This window comes from Marmota monax, unplaced genomic scaffold, assembly GCF_021218885.2.
Source record: "Marmota monax isolate L192 unplaced genomic scaffold, Marmota_monax_Labrador192_F-V1.1 WCK01_AAM20220418_F8-fsc00008, whole genome shotgun sequence".
NCBI lineage: Eukaryota > Metazoa > Chordata > Mammalia > Rodentia > Sciuridae > Marmota > Marmota monax.
The window spans coordinates 12,480,406-12,502,716 of NW_026694432.1; the positions used below are offsets into that span (position 1 = coordinate 12,480,406).

General features: G+C 53.5%; 1 protein-coding gene across 1 annotated transcript in view; it reads left to right on the top strand.

The window, feature by feature from the left end:
• The window catches only part of Grik3 (glutamate ionotropic receptor kainate type subunit 3), a 213,346-nt gene that overhangs the window by 151,143 nt on the left and 39,892 nt on the right, over positions 1 to 22,311 (top strand). The window contains exons 6-9 of the mRNA XM_046418816.2: positions 4,066 to 4,239; positions 4,763 to 4,906; positions 10,653 to 10,760; positions 13,896 to 14,009. Of these exons, the coding sequence (XP_046274772.1) occupies positions 4,066 to 4,239; positions 4,763 to 4,906; positions 10,653 to 10,760; positions 13,896 to 14,009 (540 nt within the window). The remainder of the gene's footprint in view (positions 1 to 4,065; positions 4,240 to 4,762; positions 4,907 to 10,652; positions 10,761 to 13,895; positions 14,010 to 22,311) is intronic.

Genomic DNA, 22,311 nt, shown 5'->3' on the forward strand with positions numbered 1-22,311 from the left:
GCCGTTCCCAGATAACCCTGCGTTAATCAGCCCCAGCTGAGGCCCGGTACATGTCATGTGTAGGTAAAAGCCTGGAGGTGAAAAAAGAATTATAATAAATTAATAGATAAGCAATCACAATTAATGCCACTTCCCGGCAATAACAGTTATATCATGGGAAAGATATTTTCATCTGTCATTCCTTAAGGCGATGTTTCCCGAGCTTCAGCTTCTACCCATTCAGACCCATGGGGTGCTAATGAATTAGTCTATTATGTTATGCTGAATGTTTCTAAAAGGTCCCTAGTCGATACTGAATTCAGTGTGTCAACATTTGGCATCAAGAATGCGACTTTTTGCCAAGCGGCGGAGTTGCCCACAGTTCACTGTGTACAGCACTTGGGGGTCTCAGCCCAGGGCAGTTTGAGCAAAAATAATCAGAGCTGGACAAAGAGGCCTCTTCACCATTGTCACTGCCCTCATGTCACAGGGATGGGGGCACTCTGTGCCACAAGCCCTACAACACTCTGCAGCCAGGCAGGGCGGGTAACAAAGAGGAAGGTGACCCCCCCCCCAACCACGCCACCCCATCATTCCCTCCCAGGCTGTGACTGTCCCAACAGACAAATGCTGTGTCTGGAAAGTGAGAAACAGTTACACCAGCACCCAAGGCCCCCTCCACACCAGAGATGCCGCCCTTCACCCTAAGTCAGGTTGGTCTCTGGTGCTAGAAGAGGATAAGCCAGTCACAGAGGCCCTGGGCAGGTTGCTGCTGCGGCATCTGTCAAGCCTTAGACGTCAGGTCAGTTCTGAATCAGAAGAGGCCAAGGCTCCTGCTGGGAGTGGGAGGAGGGCTATCCCTGAGGGCAAAGGTCGGCCTCTGTCCCATGGCCCCAGCAGTTCAGCTCTGACCCTCTCCCAGCTCCACAGACCCCCGTCAGAGGCGGTTTGAGGAAGCTCTCTTGGTCCTGGGTCCTGGTTAAAGGAGTGAGTGACTGGGGTTGACACCATCACTCTCCAGCTCTGTCCCCGCAAGCCAAAGACTCAAGTTTCCCTGGGACTCAGTTTCTTCCTTTGAGTGGGAAGTGGGGACATGAGTTAGACAATTTAATACATGTGGCATTCAGAACAGCACCTGCTGCTCTGCTGGGGACAGGTGCTCAGCAAACTGTGACAGTGTTTTGATTGCCAGGAGGGCTCAGGTAGGAAGGGCCCAACCCGAGTCTGCTCCTCTCCTCCAGTGATCCGGCGATGTCCCTAGGGGCTGCATCCCTGGTTGTGACAACCTGCCACCAGACAGGCAAATAGGCAACTTGTCAGACACATGTCAAATGTCCCTGTGTACCAGACATGTTCTGAGCACGTCAGTTAACCCGCTTCCTTCACGTCAAGCCTGTATGGTAGGTATGGTGATCATCCCATTTTGCAGATGAGGCAACTGAGGAGGGCAAATGAAACTTGAACCCAGATAACCTGACCTCGTGTTCTGCTCTCAGCCAGCACCTCAGGCTGCCTCAGTAAGCCACCTCCTTCGGGATGTGATTTAGCCCATTTTCTGCTGTGATAACAGAATGCCATAGACTGAGGAAGTGATAAACAAGAGTTTACATGGCTCAGAATTCTGGAGGCAGGGAAGTCCAAGCTCATGGTGCCGGCATCTGGCAAGGGCCTTCCTGCTTCATCGTAACGATGGCAGAAGGGCACGTGAGCATACCAGGGAGAGAGAGGAAATCCCAAACTCATCCACCGGGATCACGCCCACAGTAACTGACCCACTATGCTCTAACCCGCTTGTGGGGACAGAGTCCTGGAGGTATAATCACCTCTTCCACAAGTCACCTTACCCTTCGCACCCTCTTTTCTCACCTATAAAAGGAGAACACCATTAAATACCCACTTCATGGGGGCTGTGATGTCCCCCACAGGCAGGGATAGGACAGTGGCTATCCTCCACTCCCCGCTGAGACCGGGGCCATCTAGACACCCTCTGGCCATCTCAGTGGGAACCCCTCTTTTGCTGAAGACCCTGCCTCCTGCTTTCATCCAGCCTCTTCCTCAACCCAAATCCTGGCTTAGAATCAGGGCTGTCTAGCTATTCTTTGGTGGCCGTGGGGGATTTGTTCCAGGACCTCTGCAGATGTTCAAGTCCCTTCTATAAAATGGTGTGGTAATTGCACATGACCTGTGCACACACTCCCATGTACTATAAATCATCTCTAGATCACTTATGAGACCTAATACAACATCCCTGCTGTGTAAATAGCTAACACACTGCATTGTTCCAGGACCAAACAATGCTCAGCCTACATGCTCAGTGTGGACACAACCTTGTTCTGATGGTTTTGTTCTGTGGTGGTTGTATCCATATCTAGGAGCTGTGGATACCAAAGGCAAACGGTCCCCTTTGGGCACGGGTGGGGTTAGACTTTCTTACCTTCCTTTAAGTCTGCTCTGCAAACCTTCAAAGAAGAAATCAACACCGTGCCTTCCAGAAGGGGGCCGTTGAGGGTGCAGGAGGAGCAGGAGGAGTTGAGCATCCATTAGGGACATGGCAGAGACCGCAGGAAGCCAGCGCAGTGTAAAAGATCTGCTCTGTGGGCTCTTGCTCTTATCACTCATCATCTTTGCATGAGCCATCATTGATTCATCTGAGGCTGGGATGGATGGGGTGGAGGCTGCAATGATGGTACCATGGAGAATCAAGTACAACCAAGGAGGGTGTCTAGCCATCTCTTCAAGCACAGGGTACAGTGATGGAGTCCGGGACCCAGGGGAGAGGACAGACCAGAGGCCAGGGGGGAAGTCAGCTCAGTGAGGGAAGAATATGGAAACGCAGAGGCTGTGGGGGAGATCAAACAATGACCACCAGACTTAGTTTCCCCACCAATGGGAGGGGCCAACCTAGATTGCCAAAGTATACATTTCAAAAAGCCAAAGAAATGAATCTCATGCAAATGTAGATGAACATATTTCCCAGGTGGGAGGGACCAGTAGGGTGGTGGAGCTGGCCCGCAGAGCATCTGAGGAACTGGGTGTTCATTGGTATTTCAGACAGGAGAGGGGAGACATAGGTCAGATACAAAATTAATTAATCTCCTGCAAAGCAATAAACCTCACAGCCTTAGGGGGGTCACCTTTTCTGCTGGACACAGATCTGCATGTTCACCCTGCGTCTGGGCCTTTAATCAGAAGCCAACAGTGAAGTCAAAGCATCCCCTGGGGGATTAAGTAACCCTGGACCTTCCTGGTAAACAACCCTTCTTTGTCGCATTGCGAGAACGTTCTGCTCCCCTTTTGCCTATTTCCAAGTTGGGGGTCATTTTTAACAGACCACAGCTCTCTCTGCTCCTCTGACTTCCTCCCACCCTTTCTCTACTGCCATCTCTTGGCAGGTCAGGGGAAGTTGGCTTCTCCCACTGCCCCTTCCTCTTGGGCTCCCTGATGTGACGGTTCCCTGGCCCCAAAGCTGGAGCTGCAGCAGGAGCCGGGGCGGGCTGCTCAGGCTCTAAGACCTTGCTCTTCTGGACGCTCAGCTGGGGCCTGCCCTGGCCATTTGCAGGACAGCTGCTCCTAGGAGCCATGGGAGGTGGCCCTGGCTGTGACTGGGGAGGAAGGAGTGGGGAGGGCAGCAGTACTCCTTGAGTCCCCTCTTTTAAAGGAGAAAACATTCCCTTTAGCGTCCTTCTGGGTAACCTGGAGATGGACAGACCTAGCACCCTCTGTCTTTGCAAAGTGAGTGTCCTCCCCACCCTGCCGCCCTGGAAAGGAAACAGCATTCTGAAGCTTGTCTGATGGGCGACTCATGGGAACTGCTTCACTAGGTCCTATAAAGAGGAGTGGTCCCCATTTTGTAGAAGAAGAAACAGGCTGAGGCCCCCTAGTTAGCCCGAGGTCAGTGCCCCAGGCAGACCTGAGTCCGAGTTGACTCTGAGTCCAGTCCTCCTATGGGTGCTCCCAGCACTTTTGCAGGGTTCTGCAGGGAGCCGCAGCCCCAGGCCCAGGCAACCCTGATTCAGGAGGGGCAGGAGGCGGGGCTGGAGCTAAGGCAGTGGCCGCACCTTGACTCACGCAGACCTCTCTCCCCAGGATCTCTACGCACTAGACCTGGAGCCCTACCGCTACTCGGGGGTGAACCTGACGGGGTTCCGCATCCTCAACGTGGACAACCCCCACGTCTCAGCCATCGTGGAGAAGTGGTCCATGGAGCGGCTGCAGGCGGCTCCCCGAGCAGAGTCTGGCCTGTTGGATGGAGTGATGATGGTACAGAGGGCAGCCAGGCAGGCGGACCCCCGGGGCTCCCCCTGATTTCCCCCTTCCTTCCCTCCCTCCTTCCCTCTCTCCTGCCTTCCTATTTCCTGTCTCCCTCCCACCACTTCCTAAGTCCTGCCATGTGTGAGCCGGACCCCAGGTCAGGAGCCAGGGGCACTAAGAAGAATCAGACAGCCCTGCCCCAGGGGCCCCAGGGATAAGGACCAGGGATCCTGGGCACAGGGACTTTAGGCTGTGGCCAGCAGGTGTGAGACTGGGGAGGAGGGAGAGGAGTGGTCAGGGATCTGTGAAGGGGCGGGGTGGGAGGTCTGTCAGGAGAGTGTGGCACCGGGAGCATTAGCAGACCAGCAGTCGCCCATGCCTGGCCTCTCTCCAGGGTGGGACAGGATGGCCTCTGGGCCTTTTTCTCACCAGGACGCCTTGAGCTTGCAGTGGGAGACAGGACTCAGGCAGGGTGGGCAAAGGACTGAGGGGCTCAGGGTTGCTCTCAGACAGACCCTGGACCTCCCTCCAGACCGACGCGGCCTTACTGTATGACGCTGTCCACATCGTGTCCGTGTGCTACCAGCGGGCCCCCCAGATGACGGTGAACTCCCTGCAGTGCCACCGGCATAAGGCCTGGCGCTTTGGTGGCCGCTTCATGAACTTCATCAAGGAGGTGAGTTCCCACGCCCCCTCCCTCCAGAGGCTGCCGACGCCCCAGCACAGCAGGGCGGTGGTGGGCCCAGGTTCAGAGCCAGGACAGCTTTCAATTCCACATGAACTTGGGCAGGTTTCCTGGCATAGCTGAGCCTCAGTTTCCTTGGTTGAAAATGAGCTCCATAGGACCAGTCTTTTTTTAATGAATTAATTAATTTATTTTAATTAGGTATATATGAAGCAGAATGCATTTTGATTCATTGTACACAATTGCAATTGTAGCACAACTTTTCATTTCTCTGTACCCGATGTAGCATCGCACCATATGGGCAGTCATACGTATACCTAGGGTAATGATGTCCATCTCATTCCACCATCTTTCCTACCCTCATGCCCCCTCCCCTTGGCCCCATTAAATTTCCTCCATTTTTCCCATCCCTCCTATTATGGATCAGCATCCACTTATCAGAGAGAACATTTGGCCTTTGGTTTTGGGGGATTGGCTGACTTCGCTTAGCGTGATATCCTCCAACTCCATCTACTTACCTGCAAATGCCATAATTTTATTCTCTTTTAATGATGAGTAATATTCCATTGTGTATATATACCACAGTTTCTTTATCCATTCATCTATTAAAGAGCATCTAATTGCTTCCATAGTTTAGCTATAAACATTGATGTGGCTGCGTCACTATTGAACACTGATTTTAAGTTCTTTGGGACTTAAGGAGTGGGATAGCTGGGTCAAATGGTGGTTCCATTCTAGGTTTTCTAAGGAATCTCCATACTGCTTTCCAGATTGGTTGCACCCATATGAAGTCCCACCAGCAATGTATGAATGTGCCTTTTCCCCGACATCCTCACCAACATTTATTCTTGTCTGTATTCTTGATAACTGCCATTCTGACTGGCATGAGACGAAATCCTAGAGTAGTTTTGATTTGCATTTCTCTAATTACTAGAGATATTGAACATTCTTTCATATATTTGTTGATCAAATGTATATCTTCTTCTGAGAAGTGTCTGCTCAGCTCCCATTTATTGGTTGGGTTGTTCATTTTTTGGGTATTAAGTTTTTTGAGTTCTTTATGTATCCTGGAGATTAAGATAGCCTCTTCAACAAATAGTGCTGGTAAAACTGGAAATCCATATGCAGAAAAATGAAAATAAACCCCTATCTCTCCCCATGCATAAAACTCAACTCAAAGTGGATCAAGGATCTAGGAGTTAGACCATAGACCCTGCACCTAATAGAGGAAAAAGTGGGCCCTAATCTTCATCGTGTGGGATTAGGCCCTGACTTCCTTAACAAGACTCCTAAAGCACAAGAAATAAAATCAAGAATTAATAAATGGGTGGACTCAAACTAAACAGCTTCTTCTCAGCAAAAGAAACAATCAATGAGGTGAGGAAAGAGCCTACATTTTGGGAGCAAATATTTGCCACACACACGTCAGACAGAGCACTAATCTCCAGGATGTATAAGGACCAGCCTTACTGGTGATCGAGAGACAGAGTCCTCAGGCTGTGGTACGTGCTGGCAAGTGGTCGGTACTGTTGACAGCCATAGCATGGGCTTCAATGTACAGCAGGTGGGGGTCTTTGCTTGCTGGCTGTGTGGCCTGAAGCAAGCTAGAGAACCTTCCCAAGCCTCAGTCACCTCATCTGTAAAATGGGGGTATGAAGTCCAGTGAAGAGGCTAGGGAGGAGGAGATCTAGGCGGGGCATCCCAGAGGGTGTGACCATGTGGGGCAACACCAAGGCCAATGAGAAGATCTTCAGGAGGGCTCCAGGTAGAGGGTCCCTCAGGAACAAGCACAGGGGACAACAAAGGAGGCGCGCTGACCTGAGGGTTTGTTTGTTGACTCAGTAGCTATTTGCTGTGGGCTTGTGGGGGTCAGGCACCGAGCTGTGCGGGGTCCCACTGTGGCTAAAGCAGAGGAGCCCGGCACCCACAGAGCCCACAGCCCTGGGAGGGAGGCAGGCGTTCCCCCAGTTACTTCATTCAAATATGATTCCATTGCAAAGGAAGGCATCAGGGGACCCCCATCTCTCACACAAGGGCCGGACAGCTTCCCTGAGGCCCCAGGTCTCCGTGGCTGCTTTGGGGTGAGGCCAACAGCAGCTCCTCCCACCTGTCAGCAATATTAAAAGGAATGTGGACAGTCCTCCAGAGGGAGAAGCCAGGCCTCGGGCCTAGTCCCCTCACTCCTGGAAGGGACTCCAGGATCCTGAGATGCTCTGGCCTAAGAGGTTCACGACTATCCCTTCCCATCCTACCCATCAAAAGTGCAGAGGTAGTTCACTGCCCAATGCCCAAGAAGAGCTGAGCAGCTGGTGACATCACTTGCTTTTGGGGAACTCTGAGACTGAATTTCCAGATCCCTGCACGTCCATCCCTGGGGTCTCGGTAACGCCAGTCCACAGCCCTGCCCTATCCCTCCTCTGGCTCTGCAGGTAGATTTGGGAGCATCAGGAGCCACATGGAGGTGGCTTGGAATCTTAACCACTTTCTAGCTGTGTGACCTTGGCCAAGCTACGGAACCTCTCTGCACCTTAATGTCTCCCTCTACTGTGGAGGCCATAGCAGACATCTCGTAGGGTTGTGGGAGGACTGAGGGAGTGGTGGGGTGCGTGGGGCATGGAGGCCAGTGCCGGGCACAGGGGTGCTGAGGATCTTGGCCACTGTTACTGCTGTTGCCATCACCACTCCAGCTAGAGGGGCTGCAGACCACCCTGCTTCAACTCCACCCATCACCCCTCCCTCCTTGGAATGGACCCCTGAGGGAGCAGATGCAACCCTGCCCACCCTCCCAGGGAGCTTCTCTCCCTCCTGGGACTGGCTGGCCATGGTTGGGGTACCCTGAGGATAAATGACCCCCATCTTCAGCCCCCATACATCTCATCTCGTTAGTGCCGGCTTGCCCGTGGTCCCGCAGCTGGCCACAACCAGAACCCAGGTGCCCCTCCAGAGCCGTGCACGGTCTTCCCGGGTCCATTTCCGAGTTGCCCGTCTCCCCATCTGACTGCGTGACAGTAAATCATTTTAAAGACTTGGCATTTCCGAGAGGAGCTGGGAAATACCAGGCCGGAGTTCAGAGCGTGTGAAGCATCTTTCATTTAGCGAGTCCTGCGCTGCGGCTGGAGGGGGCGGGCGGGCTGGGAAATGTCAAGGGGAGGAGCTGCCGGTGGCTCCCTGCCCTGCCCCTGCCCACCCGCCCACAGACAGGCCGCACCTGCTGGCATTTAATTCCCCTGTGGCTGTGGGGAGAAAGCTGCCTCCCAGCCAGCCTCCAGGGCACCCGCTGTGATTTCCCCTGGGGGCCAGGAGGTAGCCCAGGCTGTGGGGGCTGCGAGGAGAGGGACTGGGGAGCCGGCCTGAGGGAAGCAGAGCCTCCCTGTGAAGTCAGAAACTTTGGCGTTTGCCTTCTCTGGTGTGTCTTTTAATCTCTGTCCCCAGTTCCTTGGTTCCCAGCTCCCTGAGTTCCATGTCAGCTCTCCCCACCCCGCAGCCGTTCAGCTCTGCTACTGCAGCAAGAGGCCATTCTGTGCCTGCCAGTATTGGGGACCTGCATAACTCGGTTCCTCTCTGAGTCTCAGTATCCACATCTGTCAGGTGGGGGCATTTTAATAGGAGGCCCAGCTGGCAGGATCACCGTGAGAACTCAGTGGGCTCCTGCAGGGGAAGATAACAGTTCTGTGATGAGCTTCCTACTGGAGCTGGACTTGGCCCAAGTGACTAACCCCTTTGTCCCCAGCCAAGTGCCAGCCCTAAACCTAGAGAGCTACTTGCAGACTCCGTGTCAAGCAGTTGATAGACTTTTTCAACACCTGTGAAGCGGTAACCTGTCCCTTCCTGCAACTGAGGGATGAGATCACTAAAGTTCATGTTCTAACCCCTTTTGTTTTACATGCCTTCCTGACCCCCAAGGCGCCGCCCCCTTCCTGAGTTAGGAAACCCATTTGTCCACATGGGTATTCATCAGGAATATCTCACAGTGCCCCAGAACTGCCCCAGTGCTTGGAGAGTCCCAGGGGTTTTCGCTGGGATCTATGGGTAGCTCAGCCTCCCAGATCTGTGGGAACTTGTGGGTGCATGCACGGGTTCTGGGCAAGCTCATCCAGGGAAAGGCTGGGGCCTTTCTCAGTCTGCAGGGAACCTGATCCAAGCCAGGATGCAGCCAATATTCAGCTCTCCCTTGGCCTCTCTTTTCCCTGGAGACCTCTCCCCTGCCAGCCCAGTCAGGCTGTGTGGGCCCCAGGTTGTCTCTTGCTCCCAAGCCTACCTTTGCTCCCCAGGACTCCAGGGATTTGTTTTTCCCCCAGACTTAGAAAGCCTGAGTGTTCAACGCAGAGCTGCTGCCATCCTAAGTCTGGGAAGGAACCCAGCTGGGGCTGCGGGGCAGGGCCCTGGGAAGGCCTTCTGACTTGGCCCAGTCTCTGCTGTCTCTGCTGGGCTGTGTGAGCTGGTGTGGCTCCAGCCGGAATCAGGATCCTGGCCTGGCCCACTACACCCCCACCCCCACCCCTAGGGAGGTCATGTGCTCTGAACAGCCTGAACGTGCCTCATAGAGTTGATGCTCCAGGCCCCCAGGAAAGGTATTGTGTGGTGCCAGTTCTCCATAAAGAAGCAGATAGAAAAGAAGTTCAGGCTTCCTGGGTCAAATCAGCTCTGTCCCCACATCTCACCTCGGCAGCTGCATTTCAAAAGCAACCAGAACCTGTCTGTGAACAGGTGGGCACGACCGTGAGCTAATCAACCACTTACAAAAACAGCCAGTGGCCAGTTGGGCTCACCGTGGTCTGGAAGGCGGAGCTTCACTCAGTTTGGCCTGCCGAACCTCCACCTGCCTCTCTCTGTTAATGATCCTAATGACAATTTAAAAAAAAAAAAATTTAAGATATTTAAAATACAATGTCTATTGTATTTAGAGTCTTTTGATGGATAATGATCAAAATAACTTAAAATCTTAAATTAAAATCTTAAGTTGTCTGTTTTCTTGGTTCCAACTCGTGAACGTGCTATTTCCTTAATAGTTGGTCTATTAAAAAATACCGTTTCAAATTTTAAAACTAAATAAGATAAAATAAAAGCCACTATTTGTCCAGGGTTCATGTTCTGCCAGGCACTGTTCTCAGCAGTCTATGTGATTTATTTCGCCCTTACCGCACTTTGGTAGGAGGGGTACGTAGCGATCAGTTACATTTTATAGCTGAGGAGACATGGAACACCCAAGTTCCCGCGGCGATTGTGCTTGAACCCAGCACCCTGACCCCAGAGCTCTGAGTCCTAGTGTGCCTGGAGGTAGGGCTGAGGGTGGAGGAGGCGCCTCCTCGGTCTCCCCTGCCTCTGGGGGGCTACTTCAGGTTCCTAGTTCTGTAGCCAGGTCCCTCGGGTGTTCCTGCCTCTCGGCGGCTCTTGCCTGCCCCAGCACCTCTGCTGCCTCCCTACCCTCTCTGGGGGTTTGACACAGGCTCCCCCTTCCCATGGCTTTGAGGCAGGGGCTCATTTGAGCGCATCCGAGATCGATGTTGTACACGAGGAGGTGCGAATGCAGAGCTGGGTAAAGAGCATAATAGAATTTATGGAAATCGCTGGCTCGCACGGCGGCCCCAGCAATGATGGAGGTGATTATTAATTAATCATGGTCTTGGGGGAACAGTATCAGTGCAAGGAGTAATTAAAATGAAGCATTGTACAGTTGTACCGAATGATGATTTATGAGCCTGAGGAATTGCCGCTCTCTGCCCTCTCCCCTCCGCAGGCTCAATGGGAAGGATTAACTGGACGGATTGTTTTCAACAAAACCAGTGGCTTGCGGACAGATTTTGATCTGGACATCATCAGCCTGAAGGAAGATGGCCTGGAGAAGGTGTGTGGACTCAGAGATGGAGGTCAGGCAGAGGAGCAGGGTCTTCTTCAACCCCCTCCCGCAGGCTCCTGGCAGAGGCTCAGAGGCAGAGGGCAGGACCTGGTGCAGCCTGTGCTTGAGGTTGGACACCACCCATTGTGACCACTGCAGATCTATGGGCCCAGCAGAGATCACGAGAGGTGAAGAGCCCAGTGGCTGGTGGTAGCAGACACCCAAGCCATCACTGAGCAAGGACCATCAAAGATGCTTAACCTAAAAGACCCATGGGACAGACGACAGACTGCCTCTGAGTCCCTGCAGGGCTGATATGAATAAAACTAGCATTCTAACCTCCAGGGCACGACCACCTGGGAAGTAGTGAGCTCACTGTCACTAGAGGCATGTAAGCAAAGATTGATTGTCTGGCTGCCCATTGCTCGTCTATAAGGCTTGAGGTGATTTCTAGCCTTGAAGAGAGGTTGGAACAGATTGAGCTCACTCAGCTTTTAAGGCTTCTGATTTCAAAGAGTTCTGGACAAGGAAAGCAAGCCCGGCTGGGGTGGGGGTGGGGCTCCCCATCTCACTAACGTAGAAATGTTTTTAATGAGGCCAATTCTGACCCCTGGGAACCCCCAGCATGTTCTGTCAAAGTCAGGCTGCTGGGCCAAGAATAGGTTTAACGTGAGCCCCAGATTCTCAGCAACCCCTGGAACATGGGGCCAGGGCTCAGCCATACCTGTCCTGCAACAGACTGGTCCCTGGTAGCCACCGGGGCCCTTCCCCAATCCTGAGAGATGGCGTGTATAAAACCCAGGGAGTTGAGGCTGGAGAGTGGGTGGCCTCTGATGCTGCTTCAGAGGTTGATTCCTCTCTCTCCTCCCCGCCTACCTGGCTCAGCCTCTGGATTATTTTAATATCCTACCCGAACTGCCGCTTCTCACCCTTGAGCCCTTCAGCCATCTCAAATGTACACACAAAAAGCTTCCCCAAGCCCAGCTTGCCCCCACCACCCCATGCCAAATCACTAAGCTTCAGCCTCACTCAGAACCAAAAGGCTCTTTGACCAGTATCCCAGCTGGGCCTTCAGGCCTGGCCTCCACTGCTCCCTAACAAACCCCACGGTCCAGTTGCACCCACACCTTCCCACATCCCTGGGCATGTTCCCTCCTGTAGCCCCAGGTGCAGGCTGTGGCCTCTGCCCCTCAGGCACAGACCCACTCCGCTCGGCTTGCAGCTCCTGTGGCCAGGAGTCCTCTGTGAACTCCTGAGCTTTCTGACACATGGGGGCCACTGTGCTGGGGAGGGGTTGGACAGGGAGAGCTCACCCTTCCTTCACAACCGTTTCATGTCACACATTGTGCCAGCCCCTAAGGACGGGGTTGTGGCCTGCACTCCTGAGATGACCAAGGCCAGTTGGTCCAACCCCATGCAAACTCTGAGTTCCCATGGAGTGGGTTCCATTTCAACCCTGGTGGAGAGCAGCCTTCCTGACAGCGCTTCGGGGGTGCAGAATTCGCTCAGGTTGCTGTTGTAGTTTTGCTTTCTCAGCTACCGCGTCTCTGAAAATAGAGATGACAGTCGATGGCACACACGCTACCATTTCCTTCTCCTGTGCCCATGGCAGGCATCAATAATTGATCACTGGCACACTCTTCCTATCTGTGCCCACCTGGAGTCTCCCTATCCCAGCAATCTGGCACACCCTGGCCAATGCTCAATACCATTATCCCTGGACATAGATTGGCATGTGGGGCACCCACCAGAGGCTCCTGGTCACAGCCACCTAGACTGTGAGCAGAGAGCCTCCTCGCTCTTTAACTGTCTTTCAGCTCCAAAGCACCTGCTGTCTAGCAAGCCCCAAAGCCAGAACTCAGTAGAGCTTTCTACAGGAGGGACCCTGCTGTTCATGCAACCTCTGGACAGATGTTTGTTAAGTACCTCCGACACCCCAGTGCTGACCTCCACTCTGAGCTTGGTCCATGTGAGAAAAGAGCCTCTTGGCTGCTGCCTACCTGTCCCCTCTCCATGTGGCCCTGGTGGTCCGCAGAGGCAGAGATCCTGCCTGGAGAGGATGCTGAGCCCCAAACGCAGCCGCGCGGCCTCTCATATCCTCACTTCTGTTTGCTAAGCCAGGTCATAGCTGATCCAGGCAGCTTCAGCCAGTGGCTTTGGGAGGATTAAAGCAGAATTACCCAGGCATAATTACATATCTCTCTGCTATCTGCTTTTCACAGCTCTCTGAATGGGGTGTTTGCATTCAGCCTCTCTGTTTAATTGATTAAGTTTCCTGAGTACCCCCCCCCTCCCCAACTGGGCCAAGGACACAGTGGGCGTGCCAGAACCTTCCTTGACAGAGAGGGGCCAAAATGGGGCACAGCTGGGCAGAGCTGAGTCAGAAAGGATCTCCAAGAGGCCCAGAGCTTTAGGCCCATTTATAAACTTGACCTTCCTTTCCTCCCTCCAGCCTCAAACCCCGTATCCAAAGGGTGCTGGGGACAGGGTGCAGATATTTTGCCATCTTGGCCAAGGTGTCTGCTGACTTTAGAAGTAACTCACAAAATAAACTGTCCTCAAACCCAGGGGCATCCCAGACCACCCCCTGCTGTGAAGTTCACCCCTCCTTATGCTACCACCCCCAAAGGGCTTCCGAGGACAGCCCTCCTGCCAGACTGCAGGCCTGCGCACAGGCCGCTCATTGCTCCCTCAGTCCACAATCGGGTGGGGCATGTGGCCCTTGTTCCAGGCCATCTTGGGCTTTGGAAGGTGTCTGGTCACTGAAGGTGACACTGGGACTCAGACCCAGTGAGTGAGCAGCAGGATGCTCAGGGTCTTCCAAGAGGCATCCCAGGGCAGGACCTGACCCCAGGGCAGGACCTCCAAGTCGCTCAGCCCCGGCTTGGCATCTGCTCAGCCCAGCTGCTTTTCCAGGTTCCCTGGAGCTGCCTCTGATTTCCTGTCCCTCTGAAAGGGGAGGTGGTATATATATCCAGGCATGTGGATGCCTTGGGGGTCTTTGTCCTGGAAGGACAGGGAGGGCAACAGAGTCGTCATCGGTACAGTTGACTCCCAGCATGCAGGCAACGACAGTGGGATGACGGTGCTCCTGGCGGCTAGGGAGCACATGGAAAGCACCCTCTCCTCTGTCTGTCCGTCCAGGTGGGGGTGTGGAGCCCCGCTGACGGGCTCAATATCACGGAGGTTGCCAAAGGCCGAGGCCCTAATGTCACCGACTCTCTGACAAACAGGTCACTCATCGTCACCACCGTGCTGGTAAGAGCCTGCAGCCCCTGTGGGAAGGGCTGTCTGCGCTGGGGGTGGGCTCGCCATCTAGGCTGGAGAGACCCCTGTCGTGCTCACCTCTAAAAGGCCGGGTGGTGGCGGGGGGCTTCAGGAAGGTGGGAACCCTAGGGAGCAGCTGGGACATGGGTGCCACTCACATGGCTGAGGGAGACCCATGCTTGTGCACCCCACCCCCATCCACTACCTGAGCCCCTGCTGTCTGAGTAGGAACCAAGATGGAGGTAGAAGGGGGTGAGCTGCCTACTGCACCAGGCCACAGGCTGCTTCTCCCGCTCCGTCCTTCAGCTGTGAGGGTTGCTGTGGCTCTGCCTCCCCAGGCTGGAAGCCTGTTACATGCCACCTTCTGCAGTGTCCCCTCCTTGAGAGCTGGCAGCTAGGACCACTGGCATCCCATCCTTTCTCCATGCTTTCCTCTCTCCTCCATCCTCCTCCTCCCTCAGATGGGGACTGAATAGAGTCCCCTCTGACCCATTTCAACCAGGAAGTGGCTCTTGGGATCTCCCGTGCTCTCTGCACCTTGCAGCTTGGATCAGAGCCAGAGGACAGACTCAGGCCTCGGTTCCTTCCACCGAGTAGCATCAAAGCCACTCCACAGGGCCAGCCCCTCCTGCGAGGGAGGCCTCAGGACTGTGCAGAGGCACAGGACAGACCCTCTCAGAGTCACAGCACTGCTCATGGGGACCCTCGCAGGGCTAGCTTGAGGGGAGACAGCTCAGTCACAGCCCAGCAGAATCTGACCCAAGATTTAAGGGTAATTCTGGCCCTATTCAGCCTCTCCCTTATAACACAGCAAACAGACCTGTGAGGACCACATGCCTGGGCTGTTCCTCTACCCAGGGGGGAGCTCACAGAGCCTGTTTGGGGTTCAGTAAGGCTGCTGCGGGGAGTAGCCTGCATGCAGCATTGTCCAGACGGGTGGCTCCCTGCTGCTTTCCCAGCAGATGCCTCTGGTCAGGCCCTCCTGGATGGTCCTATGTCCTCCCCCAAACTGTGACTCATGGCACAGGCGCCCAGAGGCTGGGTGGTGGGACAGGTAGGGATGCAATGGGGAAGCACACCATTCCTCCAGGAATCCCAGGGAATAGCAGACCTCAGGGCACCGCCCCTGTGTAGCGGGAGCTTGAGTCTGTGGGCCTTATCCCCAGATCCCAGGGTTATTATCACCGAGAGATCCCCAATAAGGGGGACATAGGTCTAATGGGGATTCTTGGCAGGTTGCTGATGGAGCCAGAGGAAGAGGGCTGGGGAGAGAATAGCCCCTTCTTTGGGGCAAGACCCTCTCTGGAATCTTCCCAGTTAAAAAAAAAAAAAATATATATATATATATATATATATATATATATATATATATATATATATATATATATATATATGATCTCTCCATCCTGACAGGCTTTATGATCCACTTCTTGTTAACTAGGCTCACATAAAAAATTCAAGCTGCTAAACCCAATAAGTCAAAAGATCTCAACAAGAACAGGAGAAAAAACCATAATGTGAAAATGTAAAAGATAAAAATAAACAAATAAAAAAAAGCAAAGGAATTAGAGGGTTGCTGATGGGCAATTAGAGGAATATGGATGTGTTTAAAAATAGGACGGAGAAAAGGGAGAGTTAAGGGAGGAGCCAAATAGAAAGGTTAAGAGGGAAATAATGAAGAGAAAATGAAGGTAAGGAATGAGAGAGGAAGGAGCGATATTAAAAAAGACGAAAAATTAAATAATTTACGGCCCCGACTAGACAAGGTAAAAAATGTTAAACCAAAATGTCAAAAAGCAAAAGGATAAAAGTGTGACAAAGCTCAAATATAAAAGGGTAAAAATAAAATAATAAAAAGGTGGTAAAAGATTAAAAGCAGAGCTGCATAAAATGTGAGATATAAATAAAACACTTTTTGCAAGGCAAGATTAAAAAAAGATAAAACTAGTATGATTTAAGAGATTCGGAGGAGAGATGATTAAATGAGCTAAGGCGGTAGAACCCGCAAAACAATACTTGGAAAGGAAGAGGTAAGTGAGGGCGAATATCCCAAAAAGATTCAAAAGACAGCCACCTTGAAAGACCACAGGGTTAAATTTTATTAAAATGGCAGCAGCCCAATTCCAAGGGCATAAAACCCTTCTGCAGAGGCATCAGGGATTTCTTAGGTCCTTGTGCAGAAGCACGGGGTTTTTCCTACTGGAGCAGAGGCAGAATCCAGCAGACACCCCGTGCTCCTGACCTGCCAGTATTCTCCGCTTCTTCATGAACACCGGCAGCTTCTTGCCAATGTCCCCAACCTGTCATGTTCATTCCATTAAGGGGCATCCCACCCTAACTTCCGACTGGCCCTTAGGCCCAGGCAAGAGGGAGAGAAAGACCATCTTGGGACGGTTGCAGGGGCAGGCCGTGTGATGGCTAAGAGCACGGCCTTTGGGGATGAGTCCTGGCTTCCCTGTTGACTTAGGTGTGACCCTGAGACATTGCTTAACCGCTCTGTGCCTGGCTCCCATCTGAAAGGTGAGATATAATAATTGCACCTACTCCGTGGAGTCGAGAGGATGAATGGTTAATAAATATAAACCACGTGGGGCAAGCACTAAATGAGAGCTGTTTTTGTTATTCATTGCTATTGATTATATATCCAGAGCCCCTTGAGCTTGGGTTGAGCATATCACTTGGACGAAGAGTTGTAGTGAAAACCTCTGCTTCTGTCCACAGGCAGAGCCCTGGATGTCACCAAAGACTGACCGCAGTCCCAGTGGTGATTCCTGGCATGGGGCACATTGCATTATAAACTTTGAATTTGTGTCTGAATGTCTTACTGGTCCAGTGGGCCTCTCCAGACTCCATCACTCCCTCATGGGCACATGCATACGTGAGGCTGCTTCTTTTCTTTTATTTTTTAGTGGGGAGGTACCGGGGATTGAACTCAGGGACACTCGACAACAGAGCCACATCCCCAGCTCTATTTTGTGTTTTATTTAGGAATAGGGTCTCACTGAGTAGCTTAGTGCCTCACTTTTGCTGAGGCTGGCTTTGAACTCACGATCCTCCTGCCTTAGACTCCTGAGCCACTGGGATTACAGGCGTGCACCACTATGCCCGCCGGGCTGTGAGGCTGCTTCTTATCACTTTGTTTCCCCACTGGCCTCTGAAGGCCTTAGGGTTGGTGACCCCCCTCAGGAACCCAAGCTGTATCTTCTGCTCAGATGTGACACTGCAGATCACATCAGCTGTCTCCTAGTCCCTTTCCCTGGTCACTGTCTGAGCGCCTGGCTCTGACATCATAACAGTTCATCTCTCTGGCCCTATTGCCTTGACCTCTGACATGCCTTGAAGCAGCTGTCCCACACCCATGGATGGCCACACTGACCATCTTCACTCCATCATGCAGTATCAGCCACATGGCCTAGGGATGAGCCAGGGCTCACCTCTCCCCGTCCCCTGGGGTCAGCTCTGCTTCTCCCTGTGGGGCAGTGAGAAAAGCCTAGTATTTCCTGGAGGCAGGAAATGGAGGGAGAATGTGGTCCAGCCTTTGCACAGGTCTCCAAGAAATTCTGTGTCCAGCTGAAAGTATCCTAGTGGGAGAGAGATGCACGCTCCTGTGAAGGATTGGCCTGGGGCCACCTGGAGACCTAGAGCTGCTTCAGATGCTCCAGGGAAGGTGCCTGAAAGGCTCCGAGCCACCGTCTGCATGTCCAGAGCCCTGGGGGAAGCTCTCTGTCGTGGGCTTCTGGTGCAGCTGCACAGGTTGTAGGGAGTGGCCCAGCCTGGCCCAGGCCCAGTGGCTCTGGCTGAAAAACCCAGCCCCTGTGCTAGTCAGCTGAATGCAGGGCCAGCACCTCCCGCTGTGAGCGCAGCCCCCTGCCTGGCCAGGAGTGCGTTGTCAAGGCAACAGCACTTTGAGTGACAGGCAGGTACTGAATCACAGGGCAAGAACATCAAACCACTTTGCCTCTGGGGAACAAGGCCTGGAGCTGAGACCCCCGGGGGTTTCTCCCCCTCTTTCTTTTCCCTGTTTGTGGCAGACCCCAGCAGCTCTGGGTGGACCACCCCCAAACTGGCCTCCTCTTCTCCCCTGTGCTAAAACTTGGGCTTAGGTGCTGAGGGTGCCTCGCCCTGGACAGGCAGACGGACAGAAGCTGACTGCATGCACTCTGACTCTCTGAGCTCTTGCAGCCTTGCCCATTCCTGCCTGCAGCACCTCACTCCGCCCCCCCCCCCACCCTGACTCCCGCCCGCCCCGGCCTCTGTTCTAGTTCCGCTCTTCCATGAGGTCATGAAAAATTCATCTGCCCAAACCTCAGCTCACACACAGAGAAAGCACACCCGGCCCACTCCTGGGGGCCCTGCTTTTGAAGGTTCAGGGTTCTTTTAGCTGCTGATGTGAGCGGAAGTGTCAGGGTGTGGGTGTGGAACTGGCCACCCTTGGGGTCCGGATGCTCACTGGCAGTATTTGTGCTGAGTGTACATCGTGACCCACATAGACCCAACTGCCAGGCCGGCCGAACCCTCAGCACCCAGCCTCAGGAGAGGGGACCCAGCCAGGGCCAGAATGTGGACTGGGAGAAGCACCCCAGTCCAGCAGCCAGTTCCTCCTGCCTCTCTTGTTCTAACCAGCAGAAGCCCTGGGTCCAGGGGCTTTGACCAGCGTGTCCCAGCAGGGCTAGGCAGACAGACCACCTGGGCACATGGTGTTGCCAGGGGCTCTGGGTACCTACGGGTGTCAACATGTGGATGTGGGTTGACATCAGAAGGAAGGGTGAAGGCCAGACACAGTGGCACATGCCTGTAATCCCAGCACTGGGGTGGGGGCGGGGAGGGGGCGATGAGACAGGAGGATCAAGTTCAAAGTCAGCCTCAGCAACTTAGCAAGGCACTAAGCAACTCAGTGAGACTCTGTCTCTAAATAAAATACAAAATAGGGCTGGGGAAGTGGCTTAGTGGTCAAGTGCCCCTGAGTTCAATCCCCAGTACGAAGGAAGGAAGGAAGGAAGGAAGGAAGGAAGGAAGGAAGGAAGGAAGGAAGGAAGGAAGGAGCAGGTTGTGGGAGCAGAGTGATTAGGTAGCTAACCCCTGAGCCCCTCCCCACTTAGGGCTAGTCCCCCAGCCCGCTTTTCTGACTCCAGGGTCCTATCACGGGGAGAAGTTTAGTGCTAGGCCCTGCTTTCACATTGGTCAAAGTGATTGTTGAGAAACCCAAGCAGCAGCCCCAGTGACAGAAAGTCGGAAAAGGTTATTTTTCTGGACCCCTGTTTTCTGTGACTTGTTGAAGAGAAATATTACCCCTGGTCCTACGGCTGTTCTCCCCGAGCAATAGGAGAGCGTGAAGTTATGAAATTGAGGGCACCTTCACTGAGCAATCGATTAGCAGCCGAGAGAGCTTGTGAATTGGCTGTCTGGACATTTCCAGTAATAAATTGTGAAATAGTCCATGAATAAGTAGTTGGCGGAGTTCAGAATTACCCCCTAGGAAATGTTGCAGGTCTGGAGACACATTACTAAGGCGAGCACCATTTTAATGCTCTGGGCTTTGGCTGTTAAATATGTATGCCATCCGCAAAGCACTTCCCGAAATTAATGGCATTTTACAGCTGCTCCGAAGGCAGCGTATTTATATGGAGATGTATAGATTCTGGGCTTCGGTGGCTTCACAAATGAAGTGCTAATTTTAGAGGATAAGGCCAGAGAGGGGGGCAGAGGGGTCAGGAGGTGTGCTTTCTCAGGGACCTTTCCCAAGTGGTTTCCCCCTGCCGGCGAGGTGATTTTTACCCTGTGGTGGCATTGGGGGCGGTCTCTAGGTTGGAAAGGTCACTGCAGTAACAGGTCAGCCAGCACACGGGAAGAAGGTGATGACGACAGTGACAGTGTTGATGGAGACAATATGGACAGCTAACACTTGCCAGGTGCTAAGTGCTTCTCGGAGGTGGATGTGTTATATCCTTACAACAACCCTGCAGGTTAGGGTGGGGTCTGTTATTACCCCCATCTTCCAGAAGGAATTAAGAATCTAGGCGTGGTTGGTGGTTCCCCTAGGCAAGATGGTACCTTCTCTCTGAGTCTTTCCTTGAACTAAATAAAATCAGGGCCACCATGGGCGGTAGTGTGGCTTGTTCACTGCACAAGAGCATCAACCAAGGATGAGTTTGGACTGAAATTCTGCCCAGGCACTGCTCACCAGGCCCTGGACCAGGGTTCAGGCAGCCTCTGCCCAAAGACTAATTGATAGGAAGGCTTCATATGGACCAGATGAATCTCCCTTTCCTCCAGGTGGCCTCAGTACCTTCCCCAAGCCCACCTGGACTCGTCCCCAACACTGCTGAGCCACCTATTCAGTTGGCGGGAGGACAGGAGAGGCACTGAGGTCAGGCACCAAGGCTGGCCGAAAGGTCCAGCTTTCCATCCATTAGACTGAGAAGATGTTTTCCCAGCATCCCTGAAGAGTCAGGGCCCCCTGGGATTCAGATGTGCCCCGCGTCCCCCATCCCAAGGGACTCCTGAAAGCCAGAGTGGATCAGTCATATGGGGGACGGGATTTCGGGAGGTGGCAGTGCTGGAGAACCTGGACCAAAAAATTGAACCCCTCCATAGCAGGAGCTCCCTGGAGGCTACTGGGGGTTCTGCTCCTGACCGACCTCGGCAGGAGTCTTCACTGGACCTCCCAGTGCCCAGCCCACCCCAGGGGCCCATGGGGTCAAGAGCATGGCCTCAGCAGTGGAGAGGCCAGTAGGACACCTGCATACTCAGGCATGTGCCTTAATGTAGGCAGGAGGGGACGCAGGCCTCCACCACAGGACCATTCCTTCAGCTGAGGCCCGAGGCGTTCTGACGCAGAGGTTGCCCAGCGGGGCTCGGGGAAGGTCGGCCAGCGGGAAGGAGCAGGGAAGCTGCAGGCCCAAGCCAGTGGTCCAGAGGCAGGCACTGGAACGTCAGTTCTAGACCCGAGTCTGGAATCTAGGAAAGCCCATGAAGTCAGGGAGTTCCGACACCCCCCTCGGCCCCCCGGAACATGAAGGGAAACAGCCAGGCAGGGGTGCTGCCCACGGAGGGTTGGAGCTGCACCCATCGAACTGTAAGTCAGCTCCTGTGTGACTTTGGGCAACTTTCTGACCTTCTCTGAACCTCATCTATCAGATAGGAATAATGTCACCTATTTTGCAAGCTAGTGAGACTTAAGACATCCTGTGATAAGAGTTTAAATTGGTGCCTGGTGCATAGTAGGAATTCATTCCATGTTGAGTTTTTTTGGAATTCAGCCAGACCCCAACTTAGGGAAATATGCGTGAGCCTGGGTAGACAGAACCAGCAGCGACATGGGCTTGCATGTTGACCTGGCCTCCGGTCACCATGCTGGAGGCCTGGACCTTGACACATCAGAACCCCCAGGTTCTGCAGATGTGGGGGCCTGTGGCAGGGGAATCTGACACAGGTCAGGTGTCCTTGGCTCTACAAACCACCTTATGAGGATCACCTGTCCCCAGGGAGCTACACCATGGGGATTGGGGCCTCTGGAATTTGCACTCAGGGGTCCCATCCCCCAAGTTCAGGTCCCCTCTCGATGCCCCCGGGGTCAGCAGGTGCAAGTCACTTGTCCTCCAGAACTTCACTTCCTGCCTCCATCAGATGGGGTCACGAGTACCCCCTATGGGTCTGCTCTGCAGTTAAACAGGCACCCGGCTTCTGCCTGGTGACTCTGGGCTCCTGTGCTCAGCACGCACGTTGAGCTCTGTCTCATTTGCTAATTTCCTGGAGCCCGCACAGCCACATACAAATGAAGCTGTCTCCGTTATTGGCCATCACTCACCTGGCAGATCCTAGCGCGGAGACTGAGGAGATGCTTAGAAAGAGAGTGGTATCAGGAGTGTGTCGATCTAATCTTCCAGCCGGAGTATGGAAGACACTTGATGAAGGGCTTTCTACAGCCCTGTCCTCCCACTTGAGTGGACATCCGGATTCTCAGGAGCGTTATGCAAACCCGGATTGCTGGGCCACACCCAGGGTTTCTGGCACAGTAGGTCTGGGATGCAGTCCGAGAATGTGCATTTCCAACAAGTTCCCAGGTCCTGCCGCTGATGCTGCCCCGGGAGCTCACTCAGAACTCTGGCCCAGAGAGAACGTGGGTTTAGAATCAGGCGGTCTCAAGCTCAAAGCCCTGTCCTACCACCTTCTAGCTCTGTGGCCACTGGGCTAGCGGGTCAGTAGGTACCCAGGAACTGCCCATAGCATTCAGCTTGCAGGGCACCAAGTTGGCTCTTGGGAAATGCGCTGTCCCTCTGCCCACTTAGCCGGC